The 26,431-nt window shown below is 35.4% G+C and overlaps 1 protein-coding gene across 6 annotated transcripts in view; it reads left to right on the top strand.

Moving 5' to 3' along the window:
* Positions 1-26,431, top strand: part of KDM4C (lysine demethylase 4C) — a 320,050-nt gene that overhangs the window by 138,460 nt on the left and 155,159 nt on the right. For all 6 annotated transcript variants that reach the window (XM_048290787.1, XM_048290783.1, XM_048290786.1 and 3 more), the window contains exons 13-15: positions 11,560-11,741; positions 12,542-12,758; positions 13,683-13,759. In XM_048290787.1, the coding sequence (XP_048146744.1) occupies positions 11,560-11,741; positions 12,542-12,758; positions 13,683-13,759 (476 nt within the window). The remainder of the gene's footprint in view (positions 1-11,559; positions 11,742-12,541; positions 12,759-13,682; positions 13,760-26,431) is intronic.

Raw genomic sequence — 26,431 nt, 5'->3', positions numbered from 1 at the left:
AATCTTAGCAGAGACTTTCTGAATTCACTTTTAATACAGAGTTTTTTGTCAGAAGTTTATTTTTTTTTCACAGGATCACTTGGACATTTGAGTTTTGTGCTTTCTTTTTATCACTGTATATGCTTATATGTGTGTGTATTTCTTTATGAAAAATAATTGGGTTAATTGTTTATTTGTTGTCTATTGGTGTTCCTTTTTTTCACTCTCCCTGAAGCCTTTCCCTGTGTATGTCTGACTTCTCATGGAATTAATGCCTTAAAGACATACACTGAGAAATACTAGGGACTGGGGAATCAATCCTAGGAATTGTAACTCAAGCTGCCAGTTCAAGAAAATAAGTGCAGGAGTACAGTCTGGGCTGTATGTCACACTCAACATACTAACAATTTTTACGTAATGAACCTTGGTCTTATACTCAATGCAGTATATTAACTTGTGGTAATACTATTCTGTTGTATTTAATACAGTTGTATTTCTGCTCACTTAAGCAATAAAAAAGCAAATTCAGCAGAAGGAGCAAGCATACTAACTTTGCATGCACATTGATTGCTTCCAGAGATTTCTTTCCAGCACTATTTGGTCACGCAACATTAGAAACTGTTTTTAGAGTCAAGTTGACCAAAATTTCCTGTTGCCCTCAATGATGTAATTATAGCATACAGACTGAATTCAGTATGGGGCTCTTTGTATATGTTTTTTAGCATTTTAAGTATGATTCTGAATTTCAAAGTAACTTTGCTTTCATTAGTTTGTAAGATAAGGAAACAGAAAGAGAGAACTTTTGTGAATGGTAACAGTGGCTTCTGCTATGACATAGTATAAAGCCTTGGTTTTTACATTCACTGTGAGCATTCTGTGAGATGTGCTTGATTTGGTGTTAGAAGTCAAACCATTTAAGTCTTGTTCAGTAACATCATAAATGGGCTAAGCCTGCTTAAATAGGGGAAAATTACACTTGTAGATGCAGTTACTATTCTATTGTTTCAGAGCTTAAAATGGGAGATTTTGCTTGAAGATTTTCACTTACTTCAGAAAGAAATGTTAACTTTTTTTTCCCTTGTGTTGCATGGGAGATAGGTAAGAATTTGGTAACCAATTGATGTTTTATTAATATCTTTATTTATATAAATGTTTATATTTACCATGTTAGTATTACAATTTCCAGTATTGCTTTCCCTCTCATCCTGTTTTGTTGAATGAAGTTTTACTTTTTAAAAATACTTTGCCTTTGTGTGAGTGTGGGTTAATCAAGTACATAATTTACTTTTTTCATATATCACCATCACTTAGCGCTGAAGAGTCCAGCACTCTATACCATTTGCAACAGTATCAGTGTGCTAGAAAAATCTGTTTTCTGTCCTTTTCTCTGGTACCTAAATTACTTCTGTTTTGTTTAAATTCAATTTTTAAGGTACGATTGCCATAATTACAATAAAGTTCTGACGCTTATGAAGCATGTGGTGTTCTGAACACCCCAAGAAACCTTTTATAAAAATGCGGTATAATCTTTAGTCAGTATTTAGGAAAGGGATGTGTTGAAAGGTCAAATAAAAGCTTTTCCTGAATTTCCAGTACTCTTGTCAACCTTGTGGGCCAGCAGCTGATCTCCAGAAATGGCAAGAACTGACAGCTTTGATTATTACCACTGACAGCTCTTGTCCCCTGACATCTTTCATGAGTAGCAGTTATCTGCCTTTTAGTGGACACTTAGAAGATCTAAGACTAGCCACTATTTTGATCAAGAGTGGAATACAAACCAGTTCTAACATTTATCCTCATTTGCTGGACAGTGGTACATGTGGTGACCATTGAAGAGTCATGGTTCTCAAGGTGAACCTTGCAGCTCTAATTGTGCAGCTTTCCTAGCTTTAAAATATGGTATTTTACCTCATCAAGGACTGGATAGAATTGCAGTCTTGTATAGAAAGGCATGTATAATTTCTCATTATCAGGCGTGCCAAAATGAAAATGGATTTCTTGCTGCATTAGTGCAGCCTCTCAGTAGCCTTGTCAAGGGTAGTTGCGGAGTTGGTAGGCAAACTAGATGTGACGTTTACCGAGGAGACAGATACCCATTCTGTAGGGTGATCTTTTGGAGCTGAGTTTCTGTTTCTGTAGTTATGGTCCAAAGAGAAACACCAAAAGCATATGACAATATGATCCATAATAAAGGATTAATTCATTGAAGTATTGGTGCAGAGTATTGCCTAGTAAGTTATTCTAGAAATAACTTTCATTTTTCAAATTAAAAAAACCCTAGCCCATAGAATTATCATTGCCTTTGTCAAAATATGAAGCTGAGTTGTAAACTATTAGTATTGAAAGTGACTTAATTTTAATACCAAAGGGATTAAAGGGTTTTTGCTAACTGTCTTTTCATGGCTGAGAAGTGTATATCATAAGTATTTTTTAATGTACAAAAAAATTAGACTTAAGAAATTGATTCTTGAAGGAGTTTAGATGCAGCTGTTGTCTAGTGTATCAAGTGTTTAGGGGATTTTTGTTCTAGTGATCTGCAGGAACTGTAGCTTGAAGATATAAAATTATAATTCTCATTTGGGCATTGATTTGTCATGAATTTGGATCCGTGAGTCTTCTGTTTTGCATCTTCTGTACTTAACTTATGACTTATATACTTAACTTATGAAGAGGCCTTGGTTCAGTGAAGAACTTCTGGACAATCTTAACTGAATACATTCAAGTAACCTTGTTCCTGAAATTTCACTTGTGTTTTATCCAGAGGAACTTGTGCTGGAATAGTATATTGGCATAGGTTAGATTTGTGCTGCCTGAGAGATACAAAATAACATTAAAATATGTTTTCCTCACTTGGTACTGTTTTTTCTCTTTAGTGTAGCATAAAACAGGAGTATGTTGGTGATTCTGCTTTGTAATACTTCTGAAACACTCTAACAGCATAATAATTGAGTATTTATTTGACTGTATAGTATTTGGCAGCATGGTCAATGATGATGCATTTTAATTTCCATAATAAGGAAGTACCACCAAGTAATCCGGTTGCATCTGAGAGACTCGTTTTATTAGTAGGCAAGACATGCCTGATAATTGGGGGAAAGCTTTCTGTGTTTTTCCAGTTCTGTAGAGATGCATACCCTGGAAGAGTATGGTGTTTCATTGGTAAATCAGTAAGTATGTATATGGATGGCAATATCGGTTCCTAAAAATTCCAATGTAATTTTAGTTATTGATCAAGTTTTTTTGTGGTAAGTACACTGGCCACAAGCAAATTATATTAGAATGCAAAATATGAATTTTGTTCATAAAAACTGTGAAAAGTTGCATGCAGAAAGGGAATGGAGAAAGCAGCTGCTAATAAGTGCTATGAATTAAAGCTTTTCAATAGAGCAGATATCTGCTAATCTTCATCTTGTAGTCTGGGCTTGTAATGGTTTTATACTGACAACTGGTTTTTGTTGATAGGGTGTGCAGTAGATTCCAGCAGATCTTCTTTTGTTTCTGTTTTGATTTTGCTGAGAACAGATTTATAAATACAGGGGCTGTTCTTTAAATTTACACAGTGCAAAGACAGGTGAAATTACTGGCATTGCTTTAAAATATACAATATATATAAATATCTATACAGTAATGGAAATTATAATACCAATATGCTGTAAATATTTCATGTTGGCAGTTCACACAGATATAAGAACATCTCACTTTCTGTGCCTCCTGTCCACATTTTAAAAAAGTTGCCTGACTAGTGGGTCACCTTTGAGTTTGGTTTTTGGGCATGGTAAATAGCTGTGTTTCTGGAGACATTAGATGGTTCATAGACTTTAGCATCAGTAAGAATGTGTTGTTTGTGCTTCAGCTTAGGTTTGACAATTTGAATCTTAACAGTTATATTCTTCATTCCATATGCACAAAAAAGTTGTGCGTATGGAATGCAGCTATTTAGGGAATTCTGTGAATGAAAAATTGATTTTTACTCCTTGTAATTATTGGGTGCCTTTATGATCTAGTGTTTCACGTAGGGAAGTCTTTTGTTGCAGGAATTAGTAAGCAAACAAAAGTGGTAATTTTCAAAAATAACAATGCTATAGTTCTGTAAAACTAGTTTTACAGGTCATTTAAATGTAAACTGAATTTCTATGCTATGAGTCCTCAGAGCTTTCTCTAAGTTAGTTTATCAGAATCATAGCAATGTAAATCAAATATATTTTAGTTGCTTTGCAATGTGTTAGAGAGAAAGATTGGGGTCCAGTACAGCCTGAGAGGGTCATTTTACATATTCAACATATTGAAAATGCATTACAATAGAAATTTTACTAGTTTAAGTTATGCTATTTAACTGTTTCTTTTACTTGTTCTAATATACTGTGTTAATTTCTCCTCTTCTAACTTATGTGCTACTGCTCACAAGTAAATACTGAGCAACCTTTGAAGCCCTGCTTTTCTCTCCTTTCTTCAACTTCTTAGAACCTTTCAGTTTTTCTTATTCATCCAAAGTATCAGTGGAATCAGTGCTTTGTCCTGCTGTCCATGAAAAATCGTGGTTAGGGTTTTCCCATCCCTCCTTTTCAAAGTTATTGGTAAGATTTTTCCAGCCTTTGCTAGTATTTATACTAATTTTATCTACTGTTTTAAATAGTAGTGGTCCTGTCTGCAGCCAGTCTTAATTACAATGAGATTTTTCTTACTAAGTTCTTATTTGTGACTAACACCAAATCAGAAAGAATGTTTTTGCCAAAGTAATCCTTACTATCTTAGTGGGTACTACTCACCCTCAGGAAAAGCCTGCTGGCTAAGCCAGTTAATGTAGGAGTACAATACACTCTGACCAGGTTCTTTTAGATATTCTGTGTGTGGATGGTTTAGTGAATAATACAGAATTTTCTTATTTGAATATACTTGAAGTCACATGGGATTTCGATTTAGCAGAGTGATACAGCAATGCACTTAAATCACAGTGAAGATACAACTTATGTTTAGCAAGGTTTTGAATTGTTATATACAGTTCAGTCACAATACAAGTACAAATTACATTGAGCAAAGTGTAGCAATCACAATACACAGTTCAATCACAATACAAATGTGAATTTCATTATGGAGCTCTAATAGTATACTGAAGGAAAATCAGGGTATCCCAGTATCACATCTTTCAAAGCTGTCAAATTGTCTTTTAAGAATGTTTTCTTGTATGCTGAATTTTTCAGACTTTTCAAAACATTTTGAGATCTGCTACAACTGATGTCTAATACTTTTTTGATATTTAACTTTTTTTTATTAAAGCACCACATTAGTTCTTTTTGGCAGCTAAACCTTATTTGATCCAGGAGCTCTTCAGCTTAACCTCTAGAACTCTGATTCAATATGGTTATCTTTGCATGCAATTTTTATGAGAACCGAAGTATTTATAGCTAATTTGGCAATTAGACTCTCTAACCAAAAAGGCATACATACTTCACTGTACTTTTACTCTATGGTCCCATACAAGAAATGAAGTTTCTTGAACAGTAGAGTAAATAAAAAAGTTTTTATTTTCATATTTTGCTATGAAATCTATGTCTTTCATTACTGAAAAAAAAAAAAAAGAAAATGTCTGAAACTGAGTTTGCTGATACACTGCTGGAACAGTAAAGTTTTCAAATACAAGTCTTTTTCCGACTATCTTTTTTTAATTTTTTTTTTTTTTTAAATTTGTATTATTATTATTTCTTCCAGGACATTTGAAACTGTAGATAATGCCTCCCAGGGCTGAGATTATGCTCAACTACCTGAAAAATAACAGATGCTTCTGTGCTCTTCATAGTGGAGAATGCTGCTGTACGAAGCCAGGAAACATCAGTGGAACATAACCCCAAGCAGCAAAATCATTGTTGAGATTGGCAAAAGCAAATTGTACTGTATTAGTGTCTATGGCTTTTCACATCTGCTGAGTTAAATCAGCAAATGCTGGCAACAGCCCATTCTGCAAATGGCCCAAATGTTTTCTGCCTGATAATTTGAGTTTAACTTAGTAAGCAAAAACCATTCAGAGCATTAGCATTGTATGTTGGAGCAAGTTTCCCCACAAACTGTTAAACCAGTAACATTAGTGAAACCAATTCATTCGTTCACTTACTCACTTGGAAAGCAGCATAGTGACTGTTTAGAAGTACTTTGCTGTGGAAGGAGTTTCCTTTGTATCAAAACAGGTTCTGGGCTATAATTTTCTTTTTGTCTACACTGTTTGTTTTAATGAATTGTTTCGCTTTTCTTAACTATGTGAAGGGGTACAGATGCATATAATCACATTCCTGACAACTGGTATTTCTGAAATTATGTTACAAATATTAATTGATCCTATATAAATACTCTTTTCAGGTATGAATATGATAGCAGGAACTATTATTAAGTTTAGCATTGCTAATCACCTTATACTATCAATAATACTATGGCTGAATTATATGTGTTGTGATTTAAGCCCAGCTGGCATCTAAGCACCATGTAGCTGCTCACTCACTCCCCCACCAACTGGATGGGGGAGAGAATTGGAATATTCTTGTACCACTCACTGTCAGGGTGGCACAAGAAGCAGGAAAGCCTTGATGCTGTACAAGCACTGTTCAGCAATAACAAAAGCATCTCTATACTATCAATACCATTTTCAGTACAAATCCAAAACACAGCTCCAGAGTAGCTACCATGAAGAAAATTAGTTCTGCTCCAGCCAAAACCAGCACAATATGATACAGTAAGATTTATATCAACTGTTATGCATTTATTTAAAGTCGTAATTGTATCATCAATTGTTTCTGTTTTTCTGTAGGAAAAAAGAGCACTTGGTCTAACCCCTTAGGAAATGAAGTGTTCAACCTAATTATGAATTGTATCTGGTAAAGTAATATTACAAAAAAAGCATTATATTTGCAGTGAAGTAAAAATGACCAGGTGGTTTAGGGGGATTCAAGATCTGTGACCACTGTTACTGGTATGTTTTTACATACTTAGAAATAGGTTGCATTACATCATCCAGTTAATACAGTTTTTGACAGATATTAATCCATTTTACGCTTCAGCATGAATGTGTGATATATTTACAGCCAGAAACATAACAGAAGTTACAAGAAATGGACTTCATTCATATAAGAGTGTTTAAAAACCATGTGCATACTAACAGACTTGCAAAATAAGCTTTCCTTGATATTTGTATGTCTATGTGTTATGCATAAGCATAACACATAGTGAACATAATGAACAGTGCTGTTAATTGAGGTGCAAATATATATTGAATTTCCCTGTCGTGGCTAGCAGGTTCAAATCCTGTATTTTTCTTTTATTCTCTCTGACAGCGGGATGTATTTTGTACTCTAGTTGAGTTGGAGTTTGTATACAAAAGAATACCAAGAATGCTTTATTCACTTCTGCCTTGATTACCTCTTAATTTGAAATGTATATTTCATGCTGAGAAGCTGGAAAAAGAAAAGCACATCAGAGTTCACACCAAGGAATTCTGTTGTGCACCTGTGCAGAGTCCTGTTCATGCACTTACTGTCAGCAAATTGTGAGGAAGTGTAAGTGACTTGATCTGAGTTACAGCAGTCATAGAAGTCAAGGTAGATTCCCTAGCTCCACTTCATGTGCTGTGTAAAGAAAATGCCCCCAATAGGCATACAATATGTTTCATATCACTGCATTGGCTGACCTGAATCTTTTGAATTGCCTGTCTTGGGCCGTTGGTAGCTGCTCTTAGAGCAAGGCCAAGTTATCACAATGAAGGTTTGATTGCATAATGGTGCATATCGTAGAGTGTTTTTGGTTGGCAGCATTGCATAAGTGACTATTCATCAAAACTTGCTCTACCAGAACTGAGAGCATTCTTATGCTCTTTCATAACAATGCCAGTATGTAAGATTATGAATGAAACATCATGTTCATAGCTCTTCTTGAAACATTGCATACTGGTCTTATAAAGTAGATGTTTGGGTTTTTTTGTGGGGGCAGTGTATCTATCTCTCACTGTAGGAACAGATGCTTCTACCATTGTTTTTGCAGGTTTTGAGTACTTGCAGTTGGCACTGATAACACAGTTGAAGTAAAAAGTATGCCTGCTTATGACAGTGGAGTTTCTGAGATCTTCCAGTCAGTATGACCACTGCAAATTGTTCTCTGTTCTTATTCTGAGAATCCTCAGTTAAGGTGGATTTTGAATGGAGCCAGCTGGAGGCTGCAGTTGTTTTGTGTCCTTCTAATGATACCTCTGATCAGAAAAACACTGAGCTCATGAGGCCCCTGAATGTCTAGCCTGAAACCGCATGCTTCAGGCATGAGTTAGGAGAGTAAATTTATTTTAGCCTGAGCCACTGATTGCTCTTCAGCTAAACAGTAAGTAATGAAAGGACTAATTAAAGAAAATAAGAGTGAGAAGCACTGGATAAACAGAAAAAAAAGTATCTAAAAGTCCCTCAAGTTTTCCAAGGTGTTTTTGGACATAAATAGGGCATTGGTATCATCAAATGAACAAGGGAAGAAAGGCTATAAACTGTGCCAAGACAGCAGTGTTGGTTACATCAAGTAATTACATACTCTGTGCTTTCTCTCAAACAGTTGGAGAGCTGGTTTGTTTTATTAATTTCCTTGCCTCTTTTGGTTAAGTAGATTCTCAGTTTTTATATACGGTACGTAACTTCTCTGACTATGTGGAAACCAGGTACCTCCACTTGTACTACCAGAGAAGCTTATATAGAAATTCTTCCTCTCACTGATATTGGTGCACACACACACACACACACACACACACAAATAAAGCACACAGAGTAAAACTGCCCAAGTTCTACTGATTAGAATATTTACACAGACGATTGCATGTTGTCCCTGGTGGGAAGTTGTTTAAGGCAGCATTGTTATGTTTTGTAATGGGATTGTGTCGTCTGTAACTCTTTTTTTTAAAAACCAATTTCTTTTGACATTTGATTATTTCAGTGTGGCTGTGTGAATGTTAATTATGAGGAGATTAACTAATATTTCTGAAGCTCTTGAAAGATGATAATTTGGGCTCAAGGTTGCCTAGGAAATTCCTGAGGAGAACTGAAATTCACTAGCCTTACAGTAGTGATAACAGAATATCAGGCAAAGCTTGTAATCCTTAGGAACATCTGCTCTGTTTACTCTTAATTTTGTAACCTGTTAATGAACCATTCCTTTAAGTACTGGATTAGGCAGCCTCCCTCTGAAAGGAGGACGGATATTTTTCCTTTCTTGTTATGGTGGAGATGAGTGAGAGGTTGCATGGTGTAATATACTAGAGGATCATATTAGAGAGCTTGTGCAGTTCATGCAGAGACAGAAGACTGCAGTAAGGATCATGGAGAAGAAAGTCACACCTCAAAGGACATAGAAGGACATAGAATTCAGAATTACAGACATTAGAGATCAGAGGCAAATAAATGAGGAGTGTTTGCTTCTAGTCAATAGCTAACTGGAAGTGCTCTAAACATAATGTAAAGGAGAAAATAAATTTATTAAAATAGTGTTAATTTTTATGAGTTTGTGAAAGATAGAGTCTGGTACATATGCATATGATACTTTGTCCCTGGCTTATTTTGGAATGAGGTTCTAAATACAGAACTCTTGAAAGCAACAAAGGCTGTTAAAAGCCAGCATTATTCTTGTCTCTTGCACTCTTTTCAATTTCTTGGCTGGGAAAGCATTTGTAAAGACCACACAAAAGGGAACTGAAATTATGGAGTTTACATGGAATTAAGATGTAAATACTGTTTTCATTAAAACCAGAACCAATATAGTCATGAACTCAGCAATATGCTGCAGGCAGTGGAAAGGCAGAGCACGGTGTGAGGGAACTACAGTAATCAACCTAGAATTGGTTCCAGGACTGTAAATCTGAAGATAGATTTTTGAATAAAGAAGAGCATTATAGGCTGAGGTTCTGGGCAAAGGCTTCAGCTATCATGGGGGAATTATTCAGTGGTGATAAGGAGTGGTGCAATCAAAAGTTGTCAGTTTCCAAGTGGATAATAGATAAGGAAGATATTACAAACCTTCACAACAAATTCTGTGTGCCTCTTTGTTTTCTTCATAAGGGAGAATTAAGCTCTGAATTCTCTGTGAGGTCACAGCTATAATGAAAATATTTCAAATAAGGAGTACAAGCCCCTGAAGGAAAATAATGTAAAAGGAAGAATTAAAAAAAAAAAATCTGTAAGGTTTAAGCCACTTGTAAGATGGCTCTTTAAAGGAAAATTTAAATAGGAAGAGAACTAGAGAAATAACTTTCAGAGTTATATGTTTTACAGTTCTTTAAAATTGCAAGCAATAGAAAAAATATGATTGAACAGAATGTTTTTAAGCAAAAACTTTGTTAAACTTTTAACTTAAAAAGTAAGTAATTAAAAAAGTTATTAAGGTAATGCTGGCAATTTATATGTTCATCTTCTCATTGTGTTCAGCTGTTTCTCACTGCTGTTCTTTGGAAGCTAAGTTTTTCACCAGAAAGCTCTGCTGCTAAATATTGACAGCTTTTTTGCAGTTGTTCTCTTTGTGCCCTCCTACCCAGATTATTGGCAAATGTTTATTGAATTGACATTAGTTCTTGTGAGAAACTGTAAAAATGAATTAAAAATCACATGCAGGATGTATTTATTAATTTGTTTTTATTACATTTGGCTTGCTTGTAGACAAATATTTTAGTTGATATTTTATTCAACACTGATAAAAATGTTGCCAACTTTATTGTGCTTTTGTAGCAATGTGTGACAATTTATCATAGGAGACCCATAAAGCCTCTGCTTTTTCATAAAGTGGAGAAAGCAATCATGGGAACGTGATGAATCAGCTTAATGTACTTAAATGTTTCTCTGTGTTGGGGTTTTGGTCTTGTGAAGTAAACAGTTTTTCTTAGATACATCATTAGAAAAGGACTGTATGCTATAGACCATTTTTGTTATCTGAAAGTTTTATTCAAAACTTTCCATATTTTCCGTTCCACATTCACATTATAATTATTCTGATTGACACCTACGTGCCTTCTCACTTTGTGAATGATTTAATAGACACTGCCTCAATGATCAAGCATGCCTGTCTCTCTACTTTTTAGATCTGATTGTTCCCCATTACACTCTGGCTATAATGTTTGCCTTTTTTTCCCCTTTGGAAAATAAGTGTCACTCTCCATGAAGAGTTTGTGAGGTGCGATCCTGTGTGAATGGAGTGATTTGTCAGGTGCTGCTGCCAGGATGCAATGTGTTCCATCCAAAGGGAATTTAGGGCAGAGTGCACAGAGGGAGAGGGGATAAAGTTTGGAGGGAGTAAGGAAACAGTGGGGAGTAAGGAGACATAATGTTGTTGATGTGAATGCCAATTGTAAGTAGTAGAGCTACTTTCCTATGCTGTAGGTGAAGCAATCAGCTCATGACATGGATGTCAAAGCACTTAATTGCGGGTTTTTCCTGTCTCGACATTCTTTTAGACTTCTGCACCCATATTTGCACACAGACTTCTTGTAACATTGTTTTATTGTCTTCGTTAGCACATGACAGATTAATTGTTGTTTGTCTCCATTCCATGACTACAATATAACCATTGTTTACTTTCTTTTAGAACTGCCTGAGCCTACCTTAATTGAAGAGAAAGTTCAAGAGTCAGAGGCATGGGCCAGGCCTCTGGTCTACCTGTGGCAGACAAGACAACCCAATTTCAATGCTGAAAAAGAATACAATGCAGCTTGTGCAAAAAAGGAGCCTCACTGTGCCATTTGCACTCTTCTCATGCCATACTATAAGGTAAGCAAGGTTCTCACAGCTCCGTTTCTGGATGAAGTGTGAAATTGCTGCCTGGCTACTTAATTTTCAGGAAATTATAAAAAAGAGACACACATTTCATTTTTAAGAGAGGTAAATAAACTCACTACTGTTAAAGTTAGAACGGGTACTTTGTTCACCTGCATCTACCCTTGGCTGCAGACAATGTATGCCTTCTACTGCCATTTATGCAGGGTTAGTGTGTGTAGATTTTCCCTTGAAATTACACTTTTTGATATAGTGAAACCAAATAGGTTTGTATCTTTTAGCTATTTCCTTATTTGTCCATCTCCAAATGCTTTTTATCAGAGCCTCTTATGCTGCCTTCCTTCAGTGTTGAGGAAATACGTGTTCTCACAGTACTCGGGCCTTGACAGGAAAAATATTCCCTTGGAAGCAGTCTAATGCAGAGCACTGATACTGTCTTGTGGAATTACTGTGTTAAATAGCAACTAAAAATGGTATTGCAGTACTGTGTTGCTAATTCTGAAGCTGCTAAACTGGAATTTCCTCAGCATGGGAACCAGGAGAAAAGCCTTTCTTGCACTGGACCCAGTGAACACTGCTGCAATAACGCTGGTTTGCAGTCTGAGTGCTATTCTAGATGTTACAGTTATTTGGAGCAATTAAGGTACAATGTGATAAATACCTAGAAGCAGTTAATTTTCTCATGAAACTGTTACACTTAGTACGAAGGTTGGGAGGGGTGGAATAGTTCCATCATTGTCAAAAGGAAGAGTAAGACTCTCTTTTACTTAAATAAAATTTTATTTATTTTCCAGCCAGACAATCATGATGAAGAAAGTCCTATTTTCAGTGAAGCAAACTCAGCAGAAACATTGATGGCAGAAAATGAGAAGACTAAACCTCTTATTCCAGAGATGTGTTTTATTTATAGTGAAGAAAACACCGAAAACTATCCATCAAATGCCTTTGTGGAAGAAGATGGAACAAGTATTCTGGTTTCATGTGCAAAGTGTTGCGTCCGGGTTCATGCAAGTAAATAATCTAATTGTTCTGTTGGCAGAAATGCAATTTCAAATTTTGCTTTATTGATAAATAATAGTTAGCTAGGCTTCTTGCATGTCTTTAAAAGTACTTGAAAAACATTTCCATTTGTAATGCTTCAATCACTGGGTAATTCTTTTTGAAAACTATATTACATTTTCTGTAACTTCTTCATGGTTGCTGTGAAAATATTGAAGAATTAACTTTCTTGTAAACTTTCAATAATCGCAAACTTCTGATTCTTTTTTCTGTTCTGAGTGATTTAATTACTCTTTTGCTTCTCTATTTTAAATCACTGTGCAATGCTAGTATGTCCTTATTAAGTAGTTAAAGTGAAATTCTCCTGGAGGACTTGTGAATATTGCTATTAAATTTGGGGATGCAGTATTTTCCTTCACATAGCATTCTTTTTCATTGCAAGAGTAACTGATGAATGCATGGATTTTTCTGCAGTATCTTCTAAGGACTGTAGAACTGTAATAGTAAAGTCTAAGAAGCCAATGAGATATTTGGAGATGTGGTATATTTGCACAGAATAAATGTCAGTACATTATGTCAGTACATCAAATTTTTACTTCAGGGAGAGTTGGTGATATGATACTGCACTGACAAAAATAAGAAATCCATTCTGATTTGGTTTTTGGGTGCTTGGGAATTTTGTTGTTTGGTTTTGTTTGCTGGGGTTTTTGTTTTGTTTTGTTTTTCTTGTGGGGATTTTTGTGTGTTCTTCTTTTTTTTTTCAGTTTTGGGAAGATATATTTCATAGACTATGAAATTAGAAGTAAGCCTAGATTGTAAAAGTCTCTTTTTCACAGGACAGGCATGTGTTTTACTAAGGTTTATGTATAATCGAATTGTATGACATCATTTATAGAAAGGCAGAATATGATAATCAATCCAGCTCTCTTATTTTAGGTTGCTATGGTGTTCCTTCTCATGAAATCCATGATGAGTGGTTGTGTTCTCGATGCAGAGAAAAAGCCTGGACAGCTGTAAGTTTCACTCGTTGTTTAGCTATCTAACACACTAGATACTAAGGGGAAAAAAAAAAGCTAGCATGTGCATTAATTCATGTGGAATGCAGCCTGCGTATTTTTTCTGATCACACTTCCTGGGGAAAAACTATTTATTAAATATGAGTAGATTTCAGTGTAAAATGTAATGGCATTTTGATAGACAAACTTGGAGCAGTTTCGTAGACCCATGAAAAGAATTGGCTAACGGGGTATAGTTTTGTGAAAAACATTGTTCAAGCAAACAACTGAAAATTAAAATGCATATAAAAGACAGAAAAAGTGAGATATCTCCTAAATAGTTATAACCTGATTTTCATCTTTCATTGGTTACCAGAATACCCTGTTACAGCTTCCTTTTCAGACAGTGATGCATTTGAGGATCTTCTGAAATGCTTTTGTGACTCCTGTTCTAGATTCAGGGGAGTATCAAGGGGAAAAGTGTAAGTTGTTGTTATGAGCTCAGAATTTAATTATTAGTTAAACAAGCAGGGTTAGAAACCCGCTATTCTATCAAAAATTAAAAAATGTTAACTTCTTTGAGGGAAATTACAGCTATGATGGCAAGTATGAGAGTTCTAAGGAGAATATCCTTATTAATAAAATACCATGTATGACTAAATCACATACTTTTTGTTAAAAACACTGAAAAATTTAAGATGTTGCCTTGGGACCTGATGTTAACTGCAATATAAAAATAACACATTTTGAGTGGAAATTAGGAGTCTTTGTCTTTTGACTATAGTACGTTTTTTAAAAGCAAAGTCACTAAAAAAACTGTAAAACAAAATCTAGTCTTAAAATTTGAATTATGTGTTGTAGAAAGGATTCAAAAATTCTTCTGAGGTTTTAAGGTTACAAATATTCTCGAAGTGGACATTTAGATGGCAGCAGTTAAGGGAATGATAAGAACAGTAGTGAAGTGTCTGATGACTCATTTACGTTCACTATGGGTCAATTAAGGGGGAAGCTTGGTAGTATGATAGAGGAAGGAAACTATTGGTGAGAAGATTAAAACTTGTCTGGAATTGTTCTTTGGTGGCTTTTAGGGGAAAAATTAACACCTGTGAAAAACATTAATTTGAGAAGAATTATTCACATTTGACTGAATAAGTTTGGGATTATTCTCTTATGATGTATGTATGTTTCTGAAAAGAAGGAAAATCTGAATTCTAGAGGAAGTACTTTTTTAGCCAAATTATTTGAGATGAGATGAAGCAGTGAAAGAGATATCAAAACCATGTGGGAAATGGCTGAATGAAAATTTTATGTGATGAGGTTTTAGAACTGGATTTTGCACAAGCATACTCTAGAAACTGGAGAGAAGGCCCAGTGTATTTCTGTATCTCTAATCTTTCTGTAGCTCTGTTTTGGTAACCTGAGTGAAATGAATTTGTACCCCAAGAGAGTCCTTCATTCGGACATGCTTGTAGAATAATGTTCCATTCTTAATGCCTTAAGTCATCATTAAGTTTGGAAAGTTTTAGTGAAATATTGAAGATTGAATAGACGTCTAGACTTAGTATTATGTTTACTTATAAACTTGTCCTTTTGTCTGCTGTCTTATAGTCTTTGTGATTACGTCATTCACATGTAAATGTGAACTGTTCATTTTCATCTGAAAGACATGGGAGTAATAGGTAGTAGGCATCTGTTACCCAAGTTAGATAGCAGAAATCCAGCTGTTTCAAGGATATGAATAATGGTTTGTTAAATACTTTCACGTGAATGATACCGAATTCACTTTTTAAATAATAGGTTGTTTCAAAAATCTTGACATGCAGATGTTGCACTAATAGTAATCTCAGAGCTATTAGTGATTACAAGAGTTTGTAGAGCTTAGGTGAGGTGACATCAGCCTGGAAAATTTCTTGTTATGTTTTAAAAAGATGTGAAATGGGTGATTGAAGGAACTGGGTGGCGGTCAGCCTATCTCAGATACCAAGAAAAATACTGACCAATTGTGGAATCTATCAATTTTTAACAGCCTAGACAATAACAGAATATGAAGAGATACCTATTTAAGAACAGGCCACTGATTTTTTTGCTGTGACAGACCATGGGAGTAAGGAATAAGCAAAAAATTTAATGCATCCTAACTTACAGGTGGTTTTGATGGTGCTTTAAATTCTGATATTGAAGTGGCAGAAGAGAGATGATGAAAATAATAGTTGCCAAACACATAGCAATATGGATTTGCTCTTTACCCTTAATATCTCAGACCACCAGCCATCATTGTCATAAGACTTTTAAAATCATTAGGAGAATAAATTTCTGGGCATTATTTGCTGATTGCTTTTCATGTTGTTACGAAGCATTTGTGGAAATCTAGACTGGTCTACTTTAAGCTGTTTAAGATGATTGCACAGGAGATGGGGGAATTAACGTAATGTTAAGCTACCGAAGTGTTAAACTATATTGAAAAATAAATCATATGGAGTTCAACAGAGACAGAGTACTTAGGAGTTGTCAGCTATGAACACATAATATGGCAGACTCTACCTAAGCAATAGTTCCTGTTGGCAGCTGCAGTTGTGACCACTTTAGTCACAAACTGAACATGCCATCAGTTCTGTAGAATCTGAAATACCACATGAGGATGCTTAAGCTTTGTACTAGAAGCAAAGCCTAGAAAAAAACATGAAACAATCTTTCTGCTCTCTTCAGCTTTGGTGAGAGTCCAGCTGAAGAACTGTGTCTTAAGAGTGGATATACAATGTTCAAAAAACCATGATGGAAGAAAACAAATGTTACAACTGAAATTGCAATAAAGTAAAATTCTTTTTATCATTCCTTGAGGGACGATTGAAAAGATTTAAGCTTCTTAGTATAGCCAGGGGAAGGCAGAAGGAAAAAAGTCGTATTCTGTCATGTAAAATTATATGTGTATGACTAAGAGTAACATAAGCAATTGCCATTCTGAAATTTTTTCTTCTTGTGTCTAATCAGATTGTCTCCAGGAATAACTTGTACCCATTACCCCTCATATTTTCCATGTGACTTCCTTGTAAGAAAGGGAATCTCCACCTTGTGTTTTAGGGACAAGATGACTTGCAGAGGTTTTAAGCTGCATCAGCAGAAGTTAATATTAATACCAGGATATTTTATTAATTTTTATTTCTAAAACTAGTGAACTACAGGACTAGGATATATAGAGATTTTATAGAAGCTACTCCTTTAAAATTTTTAAAAACATGTTGTGGAAACATTTTTCAGGAACAGTTGAAGAAGACTTGATTGTGCCTTGAGGCAGAAGGATTAAATAGACACTGAATTTTGTTTTTTCAATAGTTCTCTTCTGCTTGTTTGGACAGTATTATTCATTGCAAGCAATGTGGTTGTGGTTGTCTTTGGAGAAAAATTTATTAGTTTGATATCTAACTTAAATATCCTAGTATATTTTTGCTTCTGTGGAACCTCAGTCCTGACATCAGCATGATAATAATTGCTGATCCTTATTTCATCCTGTTTGTCAATTTAGGATAATGTTTCTGTCCCTTCAGAGTTTGGACTATAACCTTAAATTATACTAACTGCTTTCACTTCAAAATATTGCAATACTTCCATCTAATGTTAGAATTATACTTACGGTATATATTATAAGTTATTGAGGTAACACAGTTGTCTTTTAACCAATCTTCTGTACATTAAAAATGACAAGTTAATTAAATATACTGCTATCCCTAAGTACTACTTTCCCTTTTAAAAATCAGCAATTCAAGTTAGCTGTACCAACCTGCAGCCTAAAGTTTTATGCTTCCTTTGAATTAAATGTTTATGTTTCTTTTATGAATCAATTTTTAAATTTTTATCATTTTTTCATATAATCAAAGAATAACAGGTTGGAAGGGGACCTTAAGAATGATCTGGTCCAACCTTTCTTGGCAAAAGCACAGTCTAGAGAAGATGGCCCAACACCCTGTTCAGATGAATTTTAAGCGTTCAACACAGAGAAACTCACCAATTCTCTGGGGAGATTACTGCAATAGTTCTCACTGTGAAATTTTTTCTTCTTGTGTCTAATCAGATTGTCTCCAGGAATAACTTGTACTCATTACCCCTCATATTTTCCATGTGACTCCTTGTAAGAAAGAGAATCTCCATCTTCTTCGTAGCCACCCTTTAGATACTGGAACCTGATGATCAAGTCTCCTGTAAGCCTTCTTTACTCATGGCCAAACAAACGCAGTTCTCTCAGCTTTTCCACATTTGGCAGGCTTCCCAGTCCTTTGGTCACCTATATGGCCTGTCTCTGGACCTCTCTAGCCTGTCCACACCTTTTTTGACCAAAACTGAACACACAGTATGTTTTCTATATCTGTTGTTCTGCATCTAATATTTTAATTGTATTTTAAACTGCTGTGTAGTACCATAAATCTCTCTGGAGAGGGAGATGAAATTAGAGAAAACTCTTTATTTGCATGACCTTTTTTTTTACTGTAGGGAATATAGAGTGAATGTATTTTACATTCCAACTGATACAGTTCAGACTTCAAGTTTCTACGTGAATTAAATAAAAAAATAGTATTCATCTAAATTTTTGTTCCGGATAGTCATTCCTAAAAAACTGCACCTGTTGCAGAACATCTGAAACAGATTTGGCCCTCTGTGGGATTATATATACACATGCCTTCCAAAACTTAAGTTTTTTGTATCAGAAAAGTGCACAAAATGGGAAGATTTAATTATTAGGAAATACCTACTCCCTGAAACTCCAGCTTCCTGGATGTTTGAAATTGTTTTCCTTACACTTCATGTTGATTCCTAGAAGAAGGATATTTAGCTGAAGATGACCCATCTGAGGAATTCCCTTCTGGCTAAGGCGCTAAATCATGAAGAGAAGGTTGATTGGAAAACAAGGAGAAAGAAAGTTTGATGCAATGAAGAATATAATGGAAGTTATGAAACATTGGTACAACCTTGTTTCAGAGTTTATTTCTTAGGAGGGAAAATTCCTTCTCATTCCTCTGCTTACACAAAGTTATTTTAAATTCTGTTAATTTATACTTTCTTAAAATCACAGCAGTTATGTTAACTTTATGGAAAATTTGGTCTCTATTAGGCTTCTGTATATCAGCATGACTGTGCAGAGCAATGAAGCTGACAGCACTGTTGGAATGAGAGTTGTCTTAATAGCTGAATCAAGCTTTATTATGTGTGGATCCCAACTATGAGCATCATTAAAATATGGAAATAGAAAAATGTCTTTGTGGATTTAGGTTGACAGAGCCAGACTTTTCCTTGATGGCTATTCCGTTTTATATTATCAGAGGAAACAGATTTTGAGATTCAGAAGCATACTGTTTTCTTTTAGTTTAGGCTTCTCTAAGTAGCTGAAATAGTATGCTTTACAACACTTTATGTCAAATTTTCACCCTCTACGATATACCTGCATTCATAATATATAATACATCTTTATATTCTATTAGGCAGTAGGTCCTGTTTGATAACAGTTATTGACAAAAGAGAAGAGTGATACGGAATTGTCTATGCTAATGGACAAAAATAGCCATAAATCAATCCCCCAAAACAATTAAAAAAAATCAAATAATATTAAATAAGTCATCTGCATGAATCCTGAAAGTGTAACTGTATTCATACAAAGTGCCTTGATTGAGAACAAATGCCTCATTAATCTTAAATGCTTCAGCTAGAAAAAGTTAGTGAAGTCAGGAAGAATAATGACTGGCATTATAGAGAATGCAACGTACTGTACAATGAGCAAAGATGTGGTCACCTAATAGCTATAATACATAAACATGGAGTACCTTTGTTATTTAGAGGACAAAGGATTTGGGACAGGAAAGAGATAGAAAGAAGAGCAAGTACGAGAATAGGTAAATACACTTCAGTGGCTTGCTTCATAGTCAGGTAGCTGTTCATAAGGCTACTAAGGGAGCTGCATGACTTTTCACAAGTGATTCTTACGTTGTTCTCCACAGCACTACAGAAACTGTTAAGTACCTAATCTGGTTAGCTGGCACTGATTTTGAGAACAGATCCTATGTTTAAATAGCTTAGCAGAATTTCTTTTTCTATAGATGAGCTTTTTCATGCTTTTTATATTACGTATTGATAATCAGTCTTTGGGTTTATTTGCATTTTATGATTAGAGTAGCCCTTTATGTAACTTGAAGGATTTTAGTTTCTTTTTCCCAAAGGCATCAGAAAAGTGGCATGTAAGAGCATTCCACATTCCAGCTCAGAAACTGCCCTATTTCACTCTACTGAAAATAATTTTGTATGTTCTTTTTGTAGTGGTGCCTTTCTCACTGATACTGAGTCAGCATTTCCATTATAAGCTGCTGTTTTCAGAGCCTGGTAACTGCCAAAATTAACTCAATACATGTGAGTTGGTTATACAGTGTCTTAATTTTCAGCCTGATTTTTCTACCAAGCTTTAAATGCATTTGAATATTGTTAATAAAAGAAACTATTGGACAGGAAAATCTGGCTATTATAGAAAAAGTAAAAACTGAAATGCTTCTGTGGTTTTTTTGTTTCCAGAAAAATAAAACCTGATGATTATTTAGAAAAATACTTATTTAAAAAAATTTATTTAATCTGTATTTTCACAAACCTTCTCTGCAAAACAGTTGCCTTACTGGGAGAATTACTTGTAAATGCTGATGGTAACCATGTATGGACTCAGATGTGGGGAGCATTATATTTCTTTCTGATTTTGGTATTATACTAGTAACAGTATATTTATTGCTTACAAAACTCAATCTTTGAAATAACATACTTTAACAGGTTTGTAAATATGGGGTTTCTCTGATGCTGTCACAGAAACCAAATTGAAGACCATTAAACTCAGAAAATATGTTTTTAATGTAAGTGCCATAAGGCTCAAACCCAAAGCCCTTTTTGACCTTTCAGTCCCTTCATCGGAGTTTGCCAAGTCAAGCTTTGCTACTGATACCCATGTCAAAGGGCTTGACAGCTTTGGTCACCTCCAACTGTGTGGGTATTCTCATATTACAAGGAAGGGATTCCCTGCAGGGTGAATTATGATTGCAGTCAGATGCACTTTTGAATCTGGCCCTACTTGGAGATGGCATTGGACCAGAAAACCTCCCTCAATCTCATCCAATCTTAATTTATCCTCAAAAACCATATCTAATCTCTAGAGGTACTGCTGCAAAGTCATTGAGAAGGAACATGCTAAAAATAGCCAGTAGCAGGATATCCTGACCTGCCCAGCTGGTGCTATGCTGCTTTCTTAAAGACACAGATCTTCTTCTAAAGATACTCAGGTTTAAATCTAGTATTTGCTGTCCATAATAATTGGAATAAGCTTACATATTTTTAATCATAGTATGTATATATTAGATACACCATCAGTCCTGTTTTGTTTGCTAAGCATTTAGTCTCAGTGTTCACAGTATCATAGAATGGTTGAAAGGGACCTTAAAGATAATTTAGTCCAACACCCTGCCATGGACAGAGTCCTTCGCTAGACCAAGTTGCCAGGGCCACATCCAGTCTGACCTTGAACATTTCCAGGAATGTCTGGAGTTTCCAGGAATATCTACAGCTTCTCTGGGCAACCTGTCCCAGTGTCCCACCACCCTCATAATCAAGAATTTCTTTCTTTTGTCTAGGTTAGATAAGAATTTCCTTCTTATATCTAACCTAGACCCACCTGCTTTCAGTTCAAAGCCTCATCTTACCATCTTTCTTGTAGCCCCTTTAGGTACTGGAAGGTGTTATAAGGTCTCCCTGAAGTGTTCTCTTCTCCAGGCTGAATAACCCCAACTCTCTCAGCTTGTCTTCACAGCAGAGGTGCTCCAGCCTCCTGATCTTTTTCTTGGCCTTCCTGTGGACCCACTTCAGTAGGTTGATGTCATTCTTTTGTTGGGGTCCCATAGCTGGATGCAGAACTCTGGATGGGGTCTCTTGGAGGGGCAGATCACTTCCATTGACGTGCTGGCCACATTACTTGTGATGCAAGCCAGGATGTGGTTGGCTTTCTGGGTTGTGAGCCAGCTCACACTGAGCTTCCTGTCAACCAACAGCTCCAACTCTTTCTCACCAGGGCTAGTCTTGATCAATTCTCCACCCAGCCTGTATTTGTGCTTGGAATTTCCCCAGGTGTTTTCCTCTGTGTAAAAGGGATTTTTGCAGTCTCTATATTTTGCAGGAAGAATGATCTGGTTTGTATTCTCAATGGCTTACTTATTAATGTTTTTAAAAAGTTAATCTCATTCCTTTTGACTCCTCTTCAAAGGGGAAAATGTAATCTTTCTTGTTCAATTGCCTGGGAACAGTTGCTCTTTCTACTATAAGTATTTTCTACATCTGAGTGACCAATAACCACTATGACATAAAATCCTTCATATTCAGGGATCTAATAGTCTCCATTTCATACTTTATGGATGTGTTTTACTTTGTACGCATTCTAGGGAGAAAGGACGCATAGTACCCACCCCTGTCAAATGTGAGGGCTATTTTTACTCCAGTTACCTGAATGAGTATTTTGATTCTCATTTCAGTCTCAGCCTGAGTTCTCATTCCTTCTCTGGCTGTGGAATTCTCTCCATATTCCCATTTTCCATCTCACCTCTCTTTCCTGTCCTTTTAAAAGTCTTCTTATCCAAGCCAGCTCTCTCCTGCTCTTTGCATTCTTGGAGATTACTGTTAATAATGCTATGCACATTGTAGTTAAACACTATGTGCTCTTTATACTGTTGCTTTAGATTGGCATGATATGGGAGCTGCAGCTCCAAGGAAATTTTTGGCTATCCCTAAACCAAGGGCAGGGTAGACTGAGTGTTTGCAGGATTAGGTTACTAAAATGTGGAAATTAAGTACCTGATGATTTATAAACTTTAAATTCCCAAAGGTGGATGTCTTGAACAGACTTGGATGCATCTGAAAGAGTAAAATGTTCATCCGTGAAAGAAGTGTGGCCCCCTTCTATTTTCAAGAACCTACTTTAAGCTTGCAGCCAAAGATCTTTCTACGTGTTAAATTTTAGCCTGTGGTGGATATCTCTTTTATGGATTTACTCAGCCTCCATAATCAGTGTGAAGTTTAATCACTTACAGTACAAATGAAGGTTGTGAGTTATACTGGTAGCATCTAGCAACTCTGTTAAGAATGATGCTCCTTGTCAGGAAACAGAATCTTTTGCAAGATAAAGATCAATTTTTCTGCAGTTTATTATTTTTTGCAAATATTTTGTCATTAAAAAAAGGAAGCTTATCTCTGAAGCTAATAGCTTGAAGTGGATACAATAGTGGACTTTGAATTGAAATTCAATAATTTCAAAAGGTATTTTCCAAGTGAAAATTATTCCCTTCGTGTAGAAAGATTAACATATTCATTAGCAGACCATTTCTGAAAACAGTATTTTCAAATGTGTCAAAAGAAACACCAACCTATTTCTCTTTACACAAGTATAAATACAAATATAAATGAGCTGGGAAAATGAGATAACTAAAATGCAGCAATGCTGTATCCAAATGCACATCTGTGTTAATACTACTAGGAGTGTCACCTTGGGCATTACAATGCAATTGAGAGAAAAGATGGAAGACTAAGGATATCTATTTTCAGTTCAAAGGTTTCGATCTAAAAAGGCAACCTGAATGGCTTGAAGAAAACAAAATATGTTTAACAGCCATAGCCCTACAATTTGTATCTGTTTGGCTTAGCTTTGGCAGAGTTGAACATTAGATGCCTGTTTTAATTAGTTTCTTTTAAAGGAGGGTACTAAGTAGGTATTATTGTGACACAGCTTTGGAGCAGTTGACTCTTAAAACTGTTCTGACCTCTTATTAGAAATATTTCAGGGGAAAAAACCAAACCCAATACCTTTCCTAACCATTTTTCTTAGGTTTTTAGATACTAGTTAAAGTCAACTGACAGGGAAAATAGCTGATGAAAAAAAGGGTGGAAATACATTGTTTACTGAACAGTAGTATCCTACTTGGTGCTTAAGACATTATCAAGGGGTAGTGACTTTAAATTGTTAGAGGGTTTAGATTAGATGTAAGGAAGAAATTCTTTGAGGCTGACCAGAAAAGTTGTGGATGCCCCGTCCCTGGAAGTGTTCAAAGCCAGGTTGGATGGGGCTCTGAGCAAGCTGGTCTAGTGAAAGGTGTCCCTGCTCATTGTGGGAGAGTTGGACTACATGATCTCTAATGTTCTTTCCAACCCAAACTATTCTATAATCAACACTTGCAATGCTTCAAATCACTAGCCAAAATGTATTGAAATTACTTGAAAATATTATTTCAGGTAAAATCACTGCTAAATAAAGCTGTGACAATAAAGCTACCACAATAACTTGTTACATGAATGATAATAATATATTAGTAAAGTTGCATTTTATTTAGTTTTTGGGATCACAAATTAGGAAAATTAAGTGTATCTTATATGTAATAGATACTGCAATGTGTGCTTAGTGCCAAGCATTTGCATTTTCCTTGATATCTAAGTATTGTTTCTACATATAAAGGTTTAAAACTGCAGGTTACATAGAACAGTAAGATGTGTTATGAGAATTAAACTGAAGTCTGTTCTAGTCTGTTATCCTGTCTTTCACAACAAGAAATTAACACCTGGTGAAGAATACGTGTCTTGAACAGGCATTCCTAATGCTTTCTCAGTCTCCTACAATGTGGAAATAAGAAATTGTCTTAACCAAAGGCAGTATCTTTCTATTTACTTAGTAGTAAGTAATCTTTGTTGGATTTCTTTTTCATGAACTTACACAGCTTCTTTTTCAACTAGTGTAAAATTTTAGCATCCACATCTGGCAAACAGACACATACTGTGTGAAGAATCTTCCTGGTTTTTGTTTGTTTGTTTTGAATCTGCTGCTAGTTTCCTTCAATAGCAGCTACCTTCTTATTGGAGTACCTAGTCAAGCCCTTTTTGAAGTCTCATTTTTTTAGTAGCATCTGTCAAACATTCAACAATCTTTTTACTGGCTTGACCAGCCACAGCCTGCACAGTTATCCCTTGCACAGAAATTGTTGTAGGAAATGTTAGCTGAAGACAAGCTTTTCGCTTTTTTTTAGTGAGGTGGGTGAAATAAGGGCAATTAGAACTGAACAAGATCTTGATAAATTACTGAGGTAACCTGGAAGACAAGAGGTAATTAGAGAAAAGTGCAAGATACTGAAGCTAGGATACAGACAAAGGATTCCAGGCGGAGCAGTCATGTCAGCCATTGCTGTAGAAGAGGTCCTGAAGATTATTGTCCATGTGCTACACAACTCATGGCAGTGTAATCACATCTCCCCAGATGTGGGATAAAAACTAAACATGCTTTGCCTGACATCAGTGAAGATCTGTTGTCATGCAGTTCAGGGGGGAGAATGTGGCCACAGATGAAGTCAGTTAGGTGTAAAAGTTGTGGTTGTTTAACTGACTAAGGGTCTACATATGGAAAATGTCAAAAAAAGAATGGGATAATCTGGGTTTTTTTATGTTTATCATGCATAAAGTAAAAAGGAACAGGCTTAAGAAGGGAATCTTCATGTTAGTTGTAATGAAAAGCTCCCTAATGGCATGGGTGCCAAAGAGCTGGAAGAGATTATTAGGTTGCTTATGGAAACTACATTTTACAATGAAATTTTTGAAAATGTGTCAGGCACAATTCATTAAGAGTAAGATATATTTTATTTTACTCTGTCTTCATCCACTGATATAAGCTTAACTTTCTTTTTTATTTATCTGGATAAATGTAATTCTTTTGAGATGCTATTGTAATTGACAGGACCTTAGTAAAGGTGAAATAGCAGTTTAAAAAGAAAGGGGATTGTGTCATGCATGGTCATAGTTTTCAACAAAAATAACTGTTAGATGATTTAATATATATCCCTGTGCCATGGCTTGGCTGAATTCTACTGCCTTGCTGTGTCAGACATCTTCCTGTCTCCCAGGGAATGCTATTGCTGATGAAGTAACTATGGAAATAGGGAAGCGTGAAAACTGCTTGTTATAAGTGTTACTGTGAATATGACTTTGAGTTTTGGCAGACACTAAAAAAATACTCAAAGATAAGCAAATGTATTCATTTTAAAATATAAATGAGTGTGAACAGGCTTGGGTTTTGTGTAATATTTATCCATGCAACTATAATTAATAAGCAGCTATGCCTGAGTAGCGACATACCCTTCCAAAAAAGGTGATCCATCTTTTGGATGTATGTACCAAAGGAAGCATGGTTAATTCACACTAACGCGAGGTTTTTCCTGCAGTTTCTTGAAGTGATTGAAGTAGAGAAGTGAGATTAGGGTTGTTGGTTTCCCTGATAGCAAGGGGAAACATTTAGTCCAGAAACAGTGAATATGACATGTATTGTTATGAAATAAAATGCATAATCTCCACCAAAAAGCTGAAAGATTAAATGAACGTTAGTGTATAAAGCTTGCGAATTATATGGAGATGTCTTACTTCATACAGATACCGGAAGAGAGAAAACTCTCTTGTAATTCTAGAATGTTATGGAGATTTTTTAAGGAGATGAGCAATTTAAAATGGTCTAAGATTTAATTTAGATATATATAAAATAATATGCTTATGAAATTATTATTTAATGCACATACAAATGACAAAATTACTTGTTTAAAGGATTTGCAAAGGAATAATGAATCAGAGACTGGATACCTTCTAAGGTGATGCTTAGTAATGAAA

The sequence above is a fragment of the Corvus hawaiiensis genome, chromosome Z, assembly GCF_020740725.1.
Source record: "Corvus hawaiiensis isolate bCorHaw1 chromosome Z, bCorHaw1.pri.cur, whole genome shotgun sequence".
Taxonomy (NCBI): domain Eukaryota; kingdom Metazoa; phylum Chordata; class Aves; order Passeriformes; family Corvidae; genus Corvus; species Corvus hawaiiensis.
The sequence above is the reverse complement of the archived record's forward strand: the minus strand, read 5'-3'. Positions and strand labels throughout refer to the sequence as shown.